At 36.8% G+C, this 18,379-nt stretch overlaps 1 protein-coding gene across 3 annotated transcripts in view; it reads right to left on the bottom strand.

The window, feature by feature from the left end:
• Window positions 1–1,593: 1,593 nt before the first annotated feature.
• Window positions 1,594–18,379, bottom strand: part of MLIP (muscular LMNA interacting protein) — a 100,594-nt gene continuing 83,808 nt past the window's right edge. For 2 of the 3 annotated variants that reach the window (XM_056486446.1, XM_056486445.1), the window contains 3 exons: window positions 11,377–11,430; window positions 4,009–4,043; window positions 1,615–1,911 (listed from right to left, as the gene is read on the bottom strand). In XM_056486446.1, coding sequence (XP_056342421.1) covers window positions 4,017–4,043; window positions 11,377–11,430 — 81 coding nt within the window. In that variant the 3' untranslated portion in view covers window positions 1,615–1,911; window positions 4,009–4,016. Of the gene's footprint in view, window positions 1,912–4,008; window positions 4,044–11,376; window positions 11,431–18,379 lie in introns of all 3 variants that reach the window. The other variant, XM_056486447.1, reaches the window with a different exon arrangement.

The raw sequence follows: 18,379 nt of genomic DNA, 5'->3' as shown, positions 1-18,379 counted from the left end.
CAGAACAAAACAAATGCCTTGGTAAAAAAGGGCAGGACAGCAGACTAAGGCTTTTGTGGATCACACACATCACATGGCTTTAAACGTGAATTTTTGCCACTTCAGTGCTTTATTGGACCCAAAAAATACTATTAGGTCCTTGGTGGGTACATCTATTACAGCTTCTACAGTATTTTTAACACATTTATAGTTACAGATGTTTTTATATGTATGAATTTTTATCTATTTTTAATTTTTTTTTAAACTTTTTTGTTCTATTTGTATGTGTTGATTTCTGTCCCCACAAACTCTCTCTTGAACTGACTAAAATGCTTTTTCAGTTTATTTCCACCACCTGGTTAATAGGTATGCCATTCACAAGATCTACACAATTAATGTCTGCTATTTTTCCATTGAGAAAGAAACTAATACAAAAAACACCACAATCTTTCCACAATATTCTTAAAAATTTATATATTACCTATAGAGAGAAGGACTTACTGATTGCTGACCTTTCATTCTGTTCTCACAGCTACAGAGTCCAACAGCTTAAAAGAAGGCTGGATTGAATTCACAGCAGTTCCAATAGGGCAAAAGGCTGAGTAGCCTTTGGGCTATTCCACTTAAACTGGTCTTAATTTTAATGCTTTTCTTTATGGTAGTATTTCATAAAATAGCTCATCATATTAATTTTCATGAAAACACCAGGGATTCTCATTAAAATATCAGTCTCAATCACAATGTATCAGGAGATAAAATGTACTCTGGGACAGGGCTCAATGCAAAGGTCCTGAGCACGATGTCAGAGTCACCCGGGGGGTGACTTGTGGTTCAAAGGACCAAGACACTGGGGAGAACTTGGCTTTCTCAGCTCCAGCTCAGATCTTTCCCAGGCTGTGGATTTTTCTCAGAGACAAGAGAAGGAAAAATGAATAACATAGATTAACACCTGTTGATCACAGAGCTGTCCATGTACTATGTAATGTTTTACAGAAAACATGTTTTCAAAAAAAGTGTTGCCTTCTTGCACCAATAAGCCTTTTCTATTTTGTATTACACGATCTATCCTATAAAAGTGCAATAACTTTTCAATAAATCACCTCTTCCTGCTACTTTGAAGAGGTTGTGTGTGTGTTACTGTATTATTCTCCATTCTTAATCACACAGTGACAAGGCAGCTCGTGCTAGCATAGACAACCAGCTTCCTTAGACTTCCACAATGCATTTTGAGAGCAAAATCTTTAAGATCCAGGCTTGGACAATATCATGTGGAAGCAGCACAAGATCAAAAACCCAGCAGCATAAACTGGGAAGTGGTGTTTCTTCCTGGTGTGCCAGGAATACGGACGGGGATTCTGCCTGCACTCAGCACCTGGCATGGTCAAAAGGGCAATGAAATATTGCATGGCAGGGGAAAATCACTGTGCATGCTCACTGCTGGCTGCTGTGGGTGCTGACACAAACATGGGTAATCCCTGGACTGCTTCACAAAATGAGTGTCTGTGTGGTGGCTAAATGTGACCAAGTTTAAGCACACAGGAGCATTCCTTTCCCAGCAATGCTGGCATTTGTCCAGATTTACAGGAGTAAAAACAAGAATCACAAAAAGACTCTGCAATAAAAATACAGCTTTATTTAATTTCAACATTTATATTATTTCTAAAGAAAATATGTTGTGTTATATTGGGCATCTCTTAAAACAGCAAGCACTTCAAGAAATGTCATATCCAATGTGTATCTCTGGGGTTAATTACGCTTGTACATAAGATTATTTCTTGAAAGAATATTTGATGGTTACGACTGCCTTGCAACTAGCATATGGGAAGCAATATTTTTTAAATGGTGCTTTCAATAAGACTGGTGCTGTGGATTCCTTCTTAATATAGAAATAGGCTTCAAAATTCCGTTTTAGCTCTGGATCCTAATTTTGGGCTGCAAAAGAAGGATTTTTGCATGAACACAATTTGTCAAAAATACAGATTAGTAAGATACATAACGTACACTGAGATCACTTAGTTTTCCTAATTTATACAACCTGATGACCTATTAACAAATAGAATTCATAGTTTCACAGAAAAAAAATCAAACAAACAAACCAACCCTAAAGATATATTCAGCCACCTTATTTGTCCTGTGGCTGTGGGAGAAAATGAGAGCTGGCAGATCAGATTTGTCTTGTGAGAAGCTTGCCTGCCTTTGCAGCAGCCTAAGGCAAACTGCTTTTAGGACTTAAATTTTCACAGAGCTGTAACTGTTCAAATTCAAACTAAATCTCTCTCTTTGAAATTTAGACCCATTTCTTTTTCTCCTACTCATAGGAAAGATGGAAAAATGACTAATATCCCTTTATAATAGTCCATTATGAAGAGAGAAACTGCTGTGCCTCTACTCTGTCCTTATTTCTTATCTTCTCTGTGAAGACGCTGAAGCCTTTATAACTTTTCTAAACCTCCCACATCCTATGCCATTGATTTTGCACTAATAGTGAAAAAAACCAGTGATTATCTTCATCATATTATAAGCATTCCTTTCAACATCTCCCTGAAAACATCACCTCTTCTTCTCAGACTCAGTTTTTCCTCCCCCTATAATCCTCAGCTTCTCACCTGAAGTATTGTTTTCATTCCTTTTCTGCCTGTACCCTTCATATTTCTTCTTATTTTTCTTTAATCAATTGCATCATATTTATTTCAAGCCATTCTTGTAATGCAAGTGAATTTTTTTGAACTAAAATCCTGGCTTCCACGCTGCTTGCAAGTTCTCCCAAGTGGGCATTATCTGTAAATTGGGTAAGCATATTGCCCATGTCATTGAGAAAGTAATTAATGGCAAAGTTTTATAGTGCTAGAGCTAGAAGACAGCATTTTGGAAGTTTGTATATGTTCTCCCACTTAGGCAGCAAAAATCTCCTCTCAGAGTCCTGCTTTCCAATCAAGTACCTATCTACCTTATGTGATTTAATTTAGTCCGTATCTGCTTTGCTTGCTCGGGGATGTCATGTGAGACTACATTGAAGATACACTGTATAAAACACATCCTTATATCTGCTTTGCTGTCACAGAAGGAAATGAGATCAACTTGATAGGATTTGTTTCTGATGTGTCCCTGTGCAAATAATCTTATCATCTTACCATTCTCTAGATGCTCACAAATGTGTTGTTTAATACTTTGTTCCAGTCAGTGCCTTGGAAATGCTGTTAGGACTGAATTTTATGTGGTTCTTTAGATTTTCCTTCCCTCTTTTGCTTGGACAGAACATTGTGTTTACCTTTCTTTCTCCAGTTTTCTGGGAACTTACTCATACTGCTAATCACTAGTGTTTGAGAAATTGCTTGGGTTAAGTAATTTAAAGGTAAATTTCATTAGGTTGTTCCATCCTGATTACTCCAATTTACCTCAGTACTCCTTCAGGTGTTATTTTCCATTTCTCTCCATGATCCTATTCTCAAATTCTTAATAATAATTGAAATAAACTTTTAGTGATGATTAATCTTTTTTTTTTTTTTTTTGGTGAAGACTGAAACAAGGAAAGAGAAAAATAGGACATTGAACCTTCCAGCCTTTTGAGTATCACCTATTTGCTGGCCTCTCTTGCTAAGTACTTCATTAAATCAGCTCTCAAGCATCGTACATTATTTGCAATGGGGTATTGTTTAATTCTAGCAAACCATTCATTTAATGGCAGTATGTGGTTATGTGCTCAAATATAAAAAAATTCATCTTATTTCCCTGATATCCTTTCACAATCTAATTCCAGAGTATACCTCAATTTCTTCCAATCATTTTGATTGCATACCACTTAAAATTAATTATATTGCGACTTTATTCTGTCATGCTAAGAATTGGAATTATTCTGAATTGGTAATTATTCATAGGCAATCATTCTCCAAATATAGCCATCTTATTATCTAAACACTGAATTGTGTACCTAAAGCATCCTATTATCTTTTCAAATAAAATTATAAAGTGACAGCAAAGCAGTTACATATTCAAATTGTGAATCAAGTTTTTAAAAACAGTGATACTCACCATCATATCTAAACAGAACCTCTTTCATTGGAAACCTATAGAAAAATGAAAATAAAAAGCAAAAAAAAAATTAAGAGGAGAATAAAGACTGCAATATGTTATGCAGGAACAGTTGTAAAAACTGGTGGAAAACTTCATTCAGCACTTCTCTATTTTTTTGATCACTGGTTTGGTGCACTCTACTTTTATAACTCTTCTCACTGAACCAGAAATGATTTTTCATGCATTGATACTCTTGAGGAATTCTTCACATAGCAAATTTCAACAGACAAGCATCACCTTGACTAATTGCACATCAGAGAACATTTCAGATTCACATTGATTTTTCACTTTCCACGTTTTTGAACCTCATGCTGGGAGGACAGAGCATGTGGCCACCCTTTCATTCATGTGACAGGTGTTGCTTGCCTCCCCCTGTAATGCCAGTGTCCTGTAATAGCCTGGCACCCAAACCAAGGAGTAGGATAGACTACAGGGATCAATAACTATCTGGGACACTGGTCTAAAAATATAATATTCAACAGTCCAAAATCTCTGTTCCAGGTGGTGTTTCAGAGGATGCTAGGGTGACACCTCCATCAGAGATCTGGAGAGCCTGTATGTCCAGGAAGTCTGTGGATGTTCCTGATTTGGAGGGTGAGAGAGACTGGTATGCCAAGAGCATGACTCCCATTCTGGAGGACTTTTCCAGACTGGAGGAACAGGCTAGCAGAAGATTTGTGAGCAAAGGCAAATGCAAAATTCTGCATGGGGTAGGGGACAAGGAGGGGAGGAGGAAGTGAATAACACAAGCAATGGTACAGGACTGTGACTGACAGACTGACTGACTGACAGACTGGCAGCAGCTCTGCTGACAGGGACATGAGGTCTAGCTGACAGCACACTGCATGTGCATCAGTCCAGCCTTGGGATGAAGGATAGCCTCAAACACAGTTGCATTAATTAGAGCATAGCCAGCAGGTTGAAGGAAGGTATTCCCCTCTGCTGGGCACCAGAGAGCCTGCATCTGGAACACAGTTTTTCCATTTTTGAGCCCTCACAATACAAATAGTTTTTTGCTTAGTCAAGCAAGCAGAAGAAATCAATGGACAACTATCAGGATAGTTACAGGTGTTTGTAGATTTCTGGGAAATATGTGTGACAGATGAGGGGTGGCTAAGGGGTATCTATTTTCCCTTCCCAGCCATTTAAGAAAGATTTAACTCAGATTTGCATGGTGAAAGAAAACAAGGCAGCAAGTGGGAAAATTTGGATTAGCCACAAGGAAAAATATTTTATATCATAAGAGTGATCAAACACTACAGTTAATTTTAATCTGATTCTGTGATTACTTATGCATTACTTAAGTATTGAATAATTTTAAAACACCTTCTTCAGCCTACAACTATGTTTTGACTAGCTATTCATGGCAAGTTCTTTTCCTCTAAAACTGTTTCTCAGAACTCCTGCCATTCTTTGTAGGGGACTGATAACAACAGCTGTTTATTAATGCCAGGTAGAATTAGATTCAAATTGCAGTTTGAATCATATATTGATATTTCAAACTTTCTCTTTATCATTCTTGTATTAGTACCCTTTCAGACTTTTAAATGTAAACTTATAAAACTACAATATTTATAGTAACTATTTTTATGCAATCACCCTACAAATAAAATTTTCTAAATGCATATAATGCATTTTCCTTGTTACAGCATGGTGATCTAATATGCCCTTTCAAGTCAGTAGGATATAACTGAAAGGTTTTACTTAAAACTAGAAGATATAATTGAAGCTGACTAAAGTATTGCCCAAACACCCGTTGCAATATAAATTTCCTGTTGAACATGTAAAATCTTAAAGGAAAAATATTAAAGCATTGTTCAGGTATAACATCACTATAAAGTTTTTCTTCTGATATTTAAAGTTTTTATTTGATAATTAAGAAGTGTGCATTGTTTGGACCTGCCTTTCTATTTATAAGTATCAGAAGACAACAGTTTACTGTTTCAGTGGCCTATTCAATTTAGAGATTCAAGAATTCGTCACAGCTAACACCTGAAAATCTTACTCATTTAGTAAAAGCAGTAGCTATTCCTACTTTTAATGTTCATTTTCAAGGTCACTAAATTTTCAGTTAAATGAACTGCTATAAATCTATGGAGAGAGCTTAGGGTTGCAGTCCTTGGCTTGGTCAAAATAAACTAAGGGTGGTGAGACCACAACTCCAGAGAGGAACAGGCAGCCAGGTTCTGCCATCCCAGTCTGTGCCAGCTCTCCACTCTTTGGGGAACAAGGCTGCAAACTTGTGCAAGGCTGAAAGCAAGAAGTGAATAGTACATCCTGATGTGACACATGATGAGCCCATGTCTCCTAGGAAAGCACAAGAAGCAACACTGTCTTTTTCCCCAGCCCATCTGGAAAGATCTATCCCAGTGCCAAATGGGAAAAGTAGGTGCTTGCATAAAGTTGGCCTTTGGCTGGGAGTGTTTCCAGTAGAGTTCCCTCTAGCTCCATTAGGTAACTATCACATCCCTGTCCTTACTTTGACAGGTTGGAATCTTCTTTACAAGTTGAAAAGGTATTGGGCAGTATGCAAGAGCTGAATCATTACAGAAGAATTCAGGGTCCAGTGGGGAGGGTGTTTAACTGGAAGAACATCACTTTGCTGTGATAATGCTATTTAGTTTGGAGCTTTTGTTTGAAGCAAAACCCTTTACATAAATTCTTTATAACAAGGACACTTTCATAAAATGGGCACATTTTCCTTTTATATGTAGAATCTATCAATGATTAATACTACTGTTGACTTCTGAGCAGAAACACTCCTTAAGTAAATAAAGACTGAGAGCAGTGTATAACAGAACTTTGGACCTTATTGATGTTTTCACAGAATTTCAAATTTCAAGAACTTTTGTTACTTTGCACAAAAGTGTTGGTAAAATCCTGTCGCCACTGAAGTCGATAGAATCAGCTTTCTCTTATGGGGTCTTTTTATGAATGTTGACTTTAGAAATGTTATTGATTGTCAAGTAAATATTGCAGATCTTTTATAAACAACAAACAGATAAAACTGAGTAATTACTCAACTTCAGCAAAAGATCACATGGGATCTGAAGTAATTGTAATGGTAACTGTAATGAGTCATTTATTAGTAATTGTAATTGTAGACTTGGGATTTTGGAAATCATAGATGAATAAGGGTAATGAGGACATACTTTTAGCCCCTGCAAACAATCAGGTTTTTCCAATTATACAGGTACATGTGCCCCACATTTTCTCTAAAGATTCTGACTCAGTAAAATTCTGAGACTGATTGTAACACCATTCACACATCATAGCCTGGGCAAATACTAGCTTTGCTTGAAAGGAAGACAGTACATATCAGATATTACTGACTTATTGCTTGGTTATGTTTCAAAGAGTATCCTTCAGACCTCCTCCATTTAAAATGCACTGGTTGTAGAGAGGATTTCACAAGGAGGAGAATACAGTTTATTTATTTTCTTACACAGGGAGGTCACAGGTCTTACTTGGTACATGCCCTAACAGAATAATGCTAAAATTACATGAATGCTATTCTTCTGAATACAAAGGTACCTCCATTTTGATTGTTTGTTTGTTGTTTGTTTTTGGTTTTGTTTTTTTCATTATTATTTCCAGTGAACACTTTGCTCTGAGGAAAGCAATATAAATTAGTAAGGAGAAGCTACCAGCCCATTTCCCTCATTTCCTCTCTCACTCCTTCCTAGAGGTGTTTACATTTCACAGAGCATCTGCCCATTTGGAACTGCACAAATCACTCTTACTTTCTCATTCTGAGGGAGGAACATTGCAGGTGAAGTTAAGTATGAGCCTATATACAATTTTAGATAAAGAGAGCAGATAATAATTTAGATAATATAAGAGAGTGATCTAAGGGTCTTATGATAGCAGTAAGAGTAATATTGGGCTTATGACTTGGCAGATTGTTTCCTAATCAGTTCATCATCCAAACAGAATTCACTGATAAAAAAAAAAGTCCTTAAATTAGGTGGGGATTTGTGGGTTATGAAACTCATAAGGTGGAAATTCGGTATACACTGTTGCTAGAGTCAAGATAGGTTCTCAAATAAAAATGAACAATGCAGGTGCCTGAAAGATGTGATTTTTAAAATCATCAACCAAGATCTACCTTGCATTTTTTTTAATGCACTGGAAAGGGAAAGCATTATAACATACATTTCTGAAAACCCAACTATATAAAAGAGAAAATGGTGAAAATGTGTTTGTTTTACAGAGACAGCTTGACAACAACTTATGTCCAAGAAGCCGCTACTCCAGATCTGCTAACAAGGCAGTCCCAAATAATTTAAACTGCTCCCAGTACTGTGCTGCTCCCCTGTCAGTCTCCAAGACAGAATAAATGTTGTTCTCCTTCTGGATATCAGAACTGTATACTTCCATTTCCAACAACAGATCTCAAGGGAAACAGATGCCTTTGTTCAGTCCTTCTTGACTGAGAATGAGAAAAGAGAGTCACCTCTAGATGCATTTGTGTCTTCTCTAACATCCATTAAACAAACAAAGAGATTGCTCAGCCTTCACATGGCCAACATGATGTGCCCTGGTCACTTTCTCCTTCTAAAAATGAAATTAAAAATTTGAGGGAATATTAGATCATTTGCTCTGTACAAGTGATTTGAACAGTTTTATGAAAAATGTTTCCTTTGATTTGTAATAGAGAAAATAATAAATGTGTCATCTCTTAATGCTACTTCCTGAGCAGTTTGTTGTGAGCCTGACACAATTCTTCCTGATATTTCTACACGGACTGGAGTCCACCTGCATAGTCATAGCTGCAAAGTACATATTAGTGACATGCCCCAGGGAACAGCACAAATAGTCAGCTTGCTCAGCTGTGCCAAATGGTATCTGACACTTTTTTTTCAATGTTAAAGCTAATTATTTGTCTCCAGCTATCCTTATTATAAGTCATCCAATAAGATGTTAATCAAAGGAGACACAAAGTGTACTGATAACAGCACTTATAAATCTTCTCCTTTCCTCTTGACTGTCTTTGGTCCTTACAAATGCAACCACAGCTTCATCAGATATAGTTGTTCTCCTGGTCATGGTAAGAATTCTCCCATTGTTGTAGCACATTTGCACTCTTAAAAAAAATGTACATAGAAATTCTGTTCAAAATGCTTGTTTAAAATATAAGGGAACTTTTAGAAAACAGTCCTAATATATTTTACCTGCCTTAGAACAGACCAAGTGGGCCCCTAAACAAAGGAATTTTGAACTCTTTTGTGTCTGACTTTACCATGTCAGTGTCAGATCCTTCACTTTCTGAATTGATGTTAATAATGCATCAGTTACATTATGTGTCTTATCTCTTAGAGAACTCTCTTTGAAAAGAACTGTCTTTCCATTAGATTTTGCAAAATTCTTCCTTAATGTGCAAATTGTAAAGCAAAGGATGAGACACAAGGATCTAGCTGTTTGCTTCCCTCTCTTTTCAAATACAGGAAAATCATCTGCATCATCAGACACTGCAAATACAGACACACACACACACACACAAATATGCATGTAAACATATATGTGTGTATATCAGCACGTCTTAGAATTCCTGATGTACTGCAAATCTGCTTAAAAACAAATTCATCCTCAGAGCTATTCAGTCCCTCTCACTGCCTTCTAATGACATGCCATTACTTCAATATTTCTGAATCTTTCTACCTGAGATGGAAAAAAACAACCTATCTGAGAAGATCTGAAAGGAATTCTTAGTCTAACTTCACTTTGTGAGGGCATTTTGGGTCTTTCATTGAGTAGTTCCATAGCAGACACTGCTTTTGAGAGAATCAAGAAGTGGCTCCTGGGAGGCAGAGGAAAGGGGACTGATGGTGCAGAAACAAGCAGAGATGTCAAAGGCAAAGAGCAAAGGAGCAGATTTGGAGGGCTGTGATGGAGATTCAAACAAAAAGAGATATGAAATAGCTCCAAGTCTCTGACACCCTGTGCAGAGAGGCCAGGGATGCACATGAGGATAAGAGACTACAGTCATGCCTTCATTCTCCTGGTGCAGAACCACAGTCTCTTGATCCACCCAACAACTGAGATATCAACCTCTTTGCATTTTTATCTTTGCCCCCACCCCTTTTTCTTCTTTTTTCAGTGGAAACTCAGATAAACTCTGAGGATATATTGATATGTTGTCAATAAACTCAGAACTCAGCAAATCATCCACTTCCAAAATGTCAAGGGCTTGACCCCAAAACTCCCACAATATTTTTCAAAACTAAAAAGAAGTTACTCATTTGGTAGCAATTATTGGCAAACATCCTTTTCATTTATTTGAATTGTCATGTTGCTTATTTCAGACAAACTAGAATCTAATTTTGAAATAATAAATTAAAAAGAAACTGTTTATAAATAGGTAATTATCATTCCTATGTGTATTTTTACATTCATTGAAAAACTAGTGAAATAATTGTGAGAATGCACCTGGTAAAAGAGGTTCTGACGGTAAAAAATTCATTCTTTTGTCACAAACATTCTCATACTGCTATTGTTGGTATTAAGTTATGCCTCCATAGGTGAATTTCTAAAATACTAATGAAAATGTCCTGTAATGAGCAATGTCCTATTACATTCAAAAGTCTGAGTAAAGAGTGTGATTATTAATTGAATTACATATGTTTATTTCAACATTGAGTCCATAATTCATCTTCATGCTCATGATCTTGTTGGAGAAAAGGACTTGCCAGTGCCAGCTGAAGTTTTTTAATTTTCTATATGCTTTGTCACAAGAGAAAATTGATAAGGACTAATAGATTGCTTCTGCTCTCACTGAATGAATTGTCTAGGTTGGTAACCACCATGGTCCTAGAGTTTAGACATACAGATGTAGAAGGGAATTGGCCACTGAATTTAGACTTCAAGAAAATTTTAATCCTTCTTCAAAGTCAAAAAAACCTGGCACTGAATTCTGATACTGGGCAAACTTGAAAGAGGCTTTATGTTTTCTTGACTGTCTTTTATGAAATTCTCAATAACTAATTATCCTAAGTGCTTCTGGTAGCTGTTGTAGCACCTAGTAGTTAAAACAGAAGCTATATCAGTGACTGAAAATTGTGGAATGTGTTATTTAAATATGGCTGCATAATTTAACAAACAGCATAATTTAACCATTCCCACTTGCTAACATCCCAGCAGCACATCAGGAACCATAAATGTTACTGTTATTTCAAATTCACATAAGCAACATAGTTGGCAAAACAGCTCTGGTTTTTTTTCTTCATTGATCATTAAGAAAAATTAATGTTTATGTAGTCTCTGCACTAGAAAAAAAGATAAAGTTAGCATGCAAATGCTAAAATCCATTAAATGTCAACTGATTACCTCCTTGGAGATGAGCATCTCATTTTCTGGAATAGGCACCATGGGAAGACTGGGCTGCCAAGCCAAGATGTCACAGGTTGGAGAGAGCATGAGGTTAAACACAGGAAAAAGAAATCCATTATCAGTTCAATTTCTATATAAAATATCACTAAAATTTATATTAATTATTAAAACAAATACCCTCAGCCATACAGAGGATAGCAAAGCAATGAGATCTGTCTTCAGCAGACTCTTACTGGTCCTTGTCTGAATTAAAATCTATTTCAAGATATGGCCTGTTTTCTATTACATTATATTCCTGTAATTAAAAGGGTGGGGAGGGGATAAATCCCTTTTGAATTACAAAGAGACATTTCAAGTAAAAATCACAGCAAAAGTGCCTACTTTATGAAACCTTTAGTATGAGATAATGTACATAAAGTTATTTAAAACTGCAACCATATTTCCATCACTTCAAATATCTGTCTTCTCAAATCTCCTCCAGAAGAGCTTTCCTTAATCTGAAATTTCATAGACATAAATCATACAAATATTTCACTAAAAAATGCTGTATAACAGTAATTAGTATGTGCAGTAAACTTTTGAATCTTGGTAACTTTCCATCATTTTGATTATTATATATCTTGCATCTGTGTAGTGAAGTTTGATGGCTGTGACTCAAGTGAAGAACCATACAACTTCAATGAAATTTTAATTACAATGCAGGTAAACAGATCAGCTGGAGTTTATAAAGGCAATGCTAAGATCATAAGCTTGTGACATTTCCCTATAGAGTGACACAGACACATCATCTTTAAAGAAAAGGTTTTTGGGATTTGGGTGTTTGAGAATTCTCCAAAAGATTGGAAGAAGCCTGCTATTTTCAGTGTATCAAAGGCATTAATTTGTTTTGGCATTTAGATATCAAATAGTAAATCAGCAAATTATGTGTTGCTTAAAAATATTGCTCTTCTAAGAAAATTGATTTTTACACTGTACTTTTTGAGAAGCAAAACTGATCTACTAAACTGGCCCTTGTACACAAAGGAATAAGCTGAAGTGGAATATACTCTAATTTTCTGCAGTTACTTTATGGAATTGTTTTATATTTCTCTCTTTTGCCCTGGTTTCTTTCCAGAGAAGGAATCTACTTTAGCAACAACAGAAGCTTTGAACCATTTAACTTCTTTTTTTTTTTTTTTTTGTGTGTGTGTGTGATTGTTATTCCCAAGAAAGAAAAGTAAAGCAATAACTTTAGGCAACAAGTTTATTTATTCAATAGATTTTTACAGAGCAATAAATTTAGGCAAAAGAAGAGTAAGGAAGGGGTAAGGTGCCTAGATCCTCTCAGTGGCAACACCCTCTGACACTCATGTGGCTCCCAGTGTCAGCCAGGCCAAGGCACCCCCAGACCTTACACACACACACAGAGCTGCTTGATGCTCTGGAACAGAACTTCTTCTTCCAAACCCAGCATCCCATGACTCCTGAGGCTGGGAAATCCTTGATAGCACACAGGTACAAAGTTCTAGCAACACCTGTGGCATCGTGGTAAGTGTGTTCCATTGAAGGAAACCCTAGAGTTGAGATATTCATTGCCTTGTCAGAATATGGCACATCTGTATCCCAGGGAAAGTAAAAAGGGTCAACCACAAGGAGAAGAAGGAAAGTGTTGTTCATATCCTGTTCCCTTTCTGATGTATGGCTATGCCCTCTGAGAAGAATTCTCCACTGCTCACAAGAAAGAAAAGTTCCCTAGTCAGGCAGTGACCTGAGAATGCAACAGCTCTTTTTCTCAAATTGCACAGAGAAAAAATCAATGAAAAACACATTTCTATTGTGTTATGTCATCCTGGCCTTTCTTGCTGGTATTCACTGCCTGCCCTGTTAATCTGAAATGCCCCTCTGAGTCATGATTCTGCCTTACCTTTTTTTCTTGAATATGAGGTCTCAAGTCTGTCCTTAGACCTGACAAAAGTAAATACCTTTTTCTGTCCAATAAGTATATTTGCTTCCCTTATTTTGAAAGCATCCTCTTTTCAAACTAAAGAGTCAAACTGTGTGACAGTCTTCACAGAGAGGAAAATTATTTTTTATTTCTGGAGAGACACTCTTAATATTAATTATTTTAGAGAGTTTAATTAAAAGAAGGCAAGAAATTCATCAATTGAAAATGAAGAAAAATAGTTAATCAACAATATAGAGTCGTCTCAGTTTCCACAAGTCTTCTCTGACCAAAAACCCTTGAAGTCATCATAGAAGAGTCTATACATTCTACTAGCCAGGTGGGTCTGGTCTTAAGGAAGTCAGTCACATATGGCTCATTTATACAGAACTGTAAGTAGTGCTTTAGTGAGTATGGAGCACATAAGCCAAGTGCTGTACCCTTTTTCTGCTGAAATAACAACTGGTCTTGCAGGTCCCATAAAGGAAGGTGTTTGGATCTTGCCCAAAATCATACAATTCATATCAATCACACAATTCCTCTGCCAGCTGTAAAGCAAACAAGTGCCTTGGCCTGGGTGACTTCATCCCAAAGACCTGGAGGCTGATTACCTGTGTTATTTCCATCAAGTGTGAGTGTAAACCAAAATGTGTCTGCCTTGCTGTAGAAAATATCCCATATCTGTCCTGAGTTTAACCAAAAGACTACAGATCTTGTTCTTCCTGATTTTTCCTTAAAAATATGATTTTTTTTGTGTGTTCTTGAGACAGCACATGACACAGTCAAATTAAAAGTACCAGAATATGAAGTAGGCAGAATGAGGCTGGATTAGCCCCTTCTTACTAGACTTTGTGTGGCTATCATCCCTCAGAGTCATATAGGAGCGTGCTTGTGTCCAGCAGATCTGAGGTGGGAATGCCACTACGACTTTTTACTTTTTATGGCTGTGTAGTCTCAGGGAGACCTCATCAAACTCTGTCACTGGCATTCTTTCATCTTCAGGCCAAAGCAGCTGGCAAGAAGCCCTATCTCCCATACAAATGTGGAAATATTGTGTCTGTTGATGTGGGAGATGAATATTGGTTTTACAGTGACTAGTCTTTTTTCCTTTGACAGTTACAAAATTCTGCACTACTCTTACAAGGTTAATCAACAGTTTTTAACTTTTCCTGATGGTACTCAGATTTCTCTTAATGTGGCATTTTTTATTTATTATTTCTAAGAAAAGTGAAAGAGCAAAATAGACAAATCTGCATTTGTGGCTGCAAAATTGTACCAAGGAGAGCAGAGTACCTTTACAATATATAAGTACTAGCAGCATATAATTTCAAAGAGAAATTATACACCTGCCCAAAATAACCTTTTACAGACTAAGACAAGGCTTAGAAAAAGATGGTTATATAATATCTTCATTAGACCTTTGCTCATTTAGCTCTGTAATCAGCAAGACATATTTACCTTTAAAAGGTCAGTTGATTTTTATTGTGCTATGAATCACAGCTGCCTCTGAACTAATATAAAGCTTTCTGAACTGTTCTCAGCAAAAGACATTTTTCATAAATCTAAGTCACTCTCTGGAGGGTCTGCAACCTTTGCTAATTGAGGCACCAGCTTCAAACTGGAACCAGTGAGACATAACACATAAGAAGTAAGAATATTTCAACTATAGTAACCAGAGAACATTCACATTTGCACTACTCTGTCAAGTCTTTAATCCCCTTTAAAATAAATTAGGTACTCTAGACCCTTATTAAACATGGATACATTCCCTCACCATAGGAAAAATGGATGATTTCTCAAAGACTAAAACCATTTATTTAAACATGTACAAAAAGCAAATAATTTTATAAAACACTTTTATGTGTCTCCACTTTACCTGAATGATAGTGAATATGAAATAGTCAGTACCAATAAATGGTAAAACACCCACAGTAGCACAGCAAGGAATACTTTCAACCACAGGGAAAGAAAATAATATAATGTAAAGGGGCAATTTATGATTATAATGCCTCTAGTCTCTTTGAAATTACACAAAATAAAATTTATATGAAAGATTCAGTCCTTAAGCACCAACCTCTTTTGCATTTTGTATCTCTAGGAAAAGTAAAGCAAAAACAACAATCTCAATACAGATTTACAATGTCCTTCAGACCTATGCTGTAAAACATCCTGACAGACTTGCAAATCCTAGTATTTTCTTTTTCCTTCAGGCCTTGCTTTTACACTATCTTCAATAAGAAGTGCACAAGTATCATTTTTGTTTCTCATACAGGTTTCATACACACCAAATCTGGTTTGGTATTCTTCAATTACTCACTTCCATATTTCTGCTAATGCTGTTAACAATGGCCTTTTCCTCTGGGTTTCTTCTGTCCTCAGAGGGAGTTGTTAGCCAGGGCCAGAATTTCTACTATATTTTGGAATGTTTATTGTATAAAAAACATCTGGCTGAAATCCACTATGTAAAAAGACTAGATGCCATCATCCTAGAAAGACAGATATTAGGATGAACTCAAACTTTTATTATGTAGAGACTTCTAAGAACGAAGACAAAGCATCTCAAAGCTGTGTTTGGTGCTTAGGACTGGTTTAATCTGTCCCAACAGAGAATCTGAAAAAGGCAAAGGCAGAAAGAAACAAATGGCTGTAACTCTGTTTCAAGAGGAAGCTTGAACTCTCCTGGGTGTGTTCACTGGGAAGCACGGTTCTGGATTCTGTTTCTGAGCCTAGAAAGTGCCTGCTGGGGCTTGATCCTATTGCCTTGTGGGCACGTTTTCTAAATAAACAGAAGCACACCAAAGGAATGCCAGGGTCCTACATCAGCAGCTTCTCCCATGGAAATAGGACAGAAAGGTTCTCAAACTTGTCTAACTGCCCAGGCCAAAAGCAGTGACACGGTAATCAATTATTTTCTCTTCTGCTGGAAGAGCTATCTCCAGAGAAATGTGACACTCCATTGACCCCATTCCAGGTGGTGCCAGGCTGACAACACCTCCATGCCAAGTGCATGTTTCTGGGACTCCTGTTGAGCCTGAGATACCTCCAAGTTCTGTTGCTAATTCAATGGCTTTGAAGATAGCAATTGATTATGTTTAGAAAGTTATGATCTTTCTAAAAAGAGCTTCAAGAGAAACACCTTTCTTTAAAGATGAGCTGAGCAGGAGCTCTAGGTGCATTTTCTGAAGGCATTATCAAAGCAAGTCAAAAGTGAATGAAATGTCATCTAAATATATCATTAAAATAAATCATTAATCCCAAAAATGTCATAAAAATAATATACAAAGAAGACACAGCAATATTAATGATTAATATTTTCCCAACTAGGAGGTCCAATTTGTAGCTCAGCACTAATGAACTGACTTGTTTACCTCTAATATCTTTTTCTACACCAAAGCAATTTTTCTGGATCACAGACAGTAAATTGATCAACCACAATACATCTACACAAGTGCAACATTTAAATATCAAAGTTCAAAAGAGAGAAAAAACTGTCTCCTAGAAAATAAAAGCTGCTGGGATGATGTCTGGGAGAAAAGTGTTTTTCCATGGCAACCTCAAAAGGCTGCTGTATTCACAGAATGTCAGTTCCCACTATGCTACTATTAATCAAATACAAACTCCAATGAGTAGGAGATTGGATGATGAAGTAAAGATCAGGGATTTAATTTTAAAAATAATAAAGATCCCCTTTAAATATTCTACCTACCTATGAGCCTGGAGATCTGCAAGTGATTATGAAAAGTTGACACTCTTGGCATGACTACATTTAGTGGTTTCAAGAAAATTCCATTTAGACCATTTAGGAAAAAAATGAAATTGGCTTGAGCACAAAGTTGGACATTAAAGAGAACTTCTCCTCTGCTACTGTTATAAGTAATACCTGACCAGACAGAAATGGTAATTTTTTTACATTTCTCACACTGCTTACAAAAAGGCAGCTCCAATCCATTTTCAAGGCTGTGCTGCTAAATATTTAACAAATAGGGAGATTTTCACAGGGGTGTTCATAAATCGTGTATTCAGCCCTTACTGACAGAAAGAAAGGTTTGAAAGTCATTAGGGACTTAGAGGCTGAGGGAGCTGCATCCACTCATTTCTTGCCTCTTTGCTTGGGTAGGTCATTCCTTTCTCCTTCAAAAAACAGTTGATTTTCTAAAATCTAGTGGTGTCTGCCCTAACAGGTACTTACATCTATTGTGCCTCCTATAAATCATAGAATCTTGGAATAGCAAAGATTGGAAGGGCTCAGCCTTTTGAGGGACAGAGAGCTTAGGTGAGGTAACCTAGCACCCTGTCCAAACACATCTCAAAACCCAACTGTGGTGGGGACTGTACACATCCCTATAGAGGTTGTTCCAGTGATTGGTCCCTCTCACAAAAAAAGTCTTTTATATAACCAGATGAATCCTCTCCTCCTGCTAGTTGAACCTATTGTATCTTGTCTTCTCCATGTGGATCCATGAGAAGAGAAAGCCTCTGTCCTCTCCACAACTGTTTTTTAAGTACTGGTATCTTGTGAGGAGGTCTTCCCCCAGCCTTCCCTTTTTCCAGCTGACATTACCTTACACCCCAAGCCAGCACATCACATGATCCTAGTTTTAGGTCCTCACCGTATCCACTCTCCCTAATATAAGATATAGATAATCATTTTGGTAGTTTCCATTTGTCATTTCCAAGGGAACACTTGTTTAAGGTAATTTTTTAACAATACTGCAGATGGAGAATAACTTCATTAACTGTGACCTCCTGTCCCCTTTCAATACTGTACTTTTAACATATTAGGAATGGTTATAAGAATTTATACCAGCAGCTTTTGCCCTCTAGTGGAAGGTGAAGAAAAACACAACATGTAATTAGAAATTCAACATTCCATAGATTGACCCTGTAGACACTGACCACATGTTTACTGGGTAGCTGGAGAGACAGCAGGTGAGTCACTACATATTATTCCTCATCCTAAAGGATGAGAAGTGAAAAGAGAAACTCCAGAGAACTAACAGAGAAAAACAGTCCAGGTTTATACAGAACAGAACAAAATTCCCATGCTGTTGAGATGTTGTTTGCAGAATGGGTCTAACT

This window comes from Oenanthe melanoleuca, chromosome 3 (assembly GCF_029582105.1).
Source record: "Oenanthe melanoleuca isolate GR-GAL-2019-014 chromosome 3, OMel1.0, whole genome shotgun sequence".
In the NCBI taxonomy this organism is placed as follows: domain Eukaryota; kingdom Metazoa; phylum Chordata; class Aves; order Passeriformes; family Muscicapidae; genus Oenanthe; species Oenanthe melanoleuca.
This window is presented reverse-complemented; position numbering and strand designations above follow the sequence as displayed.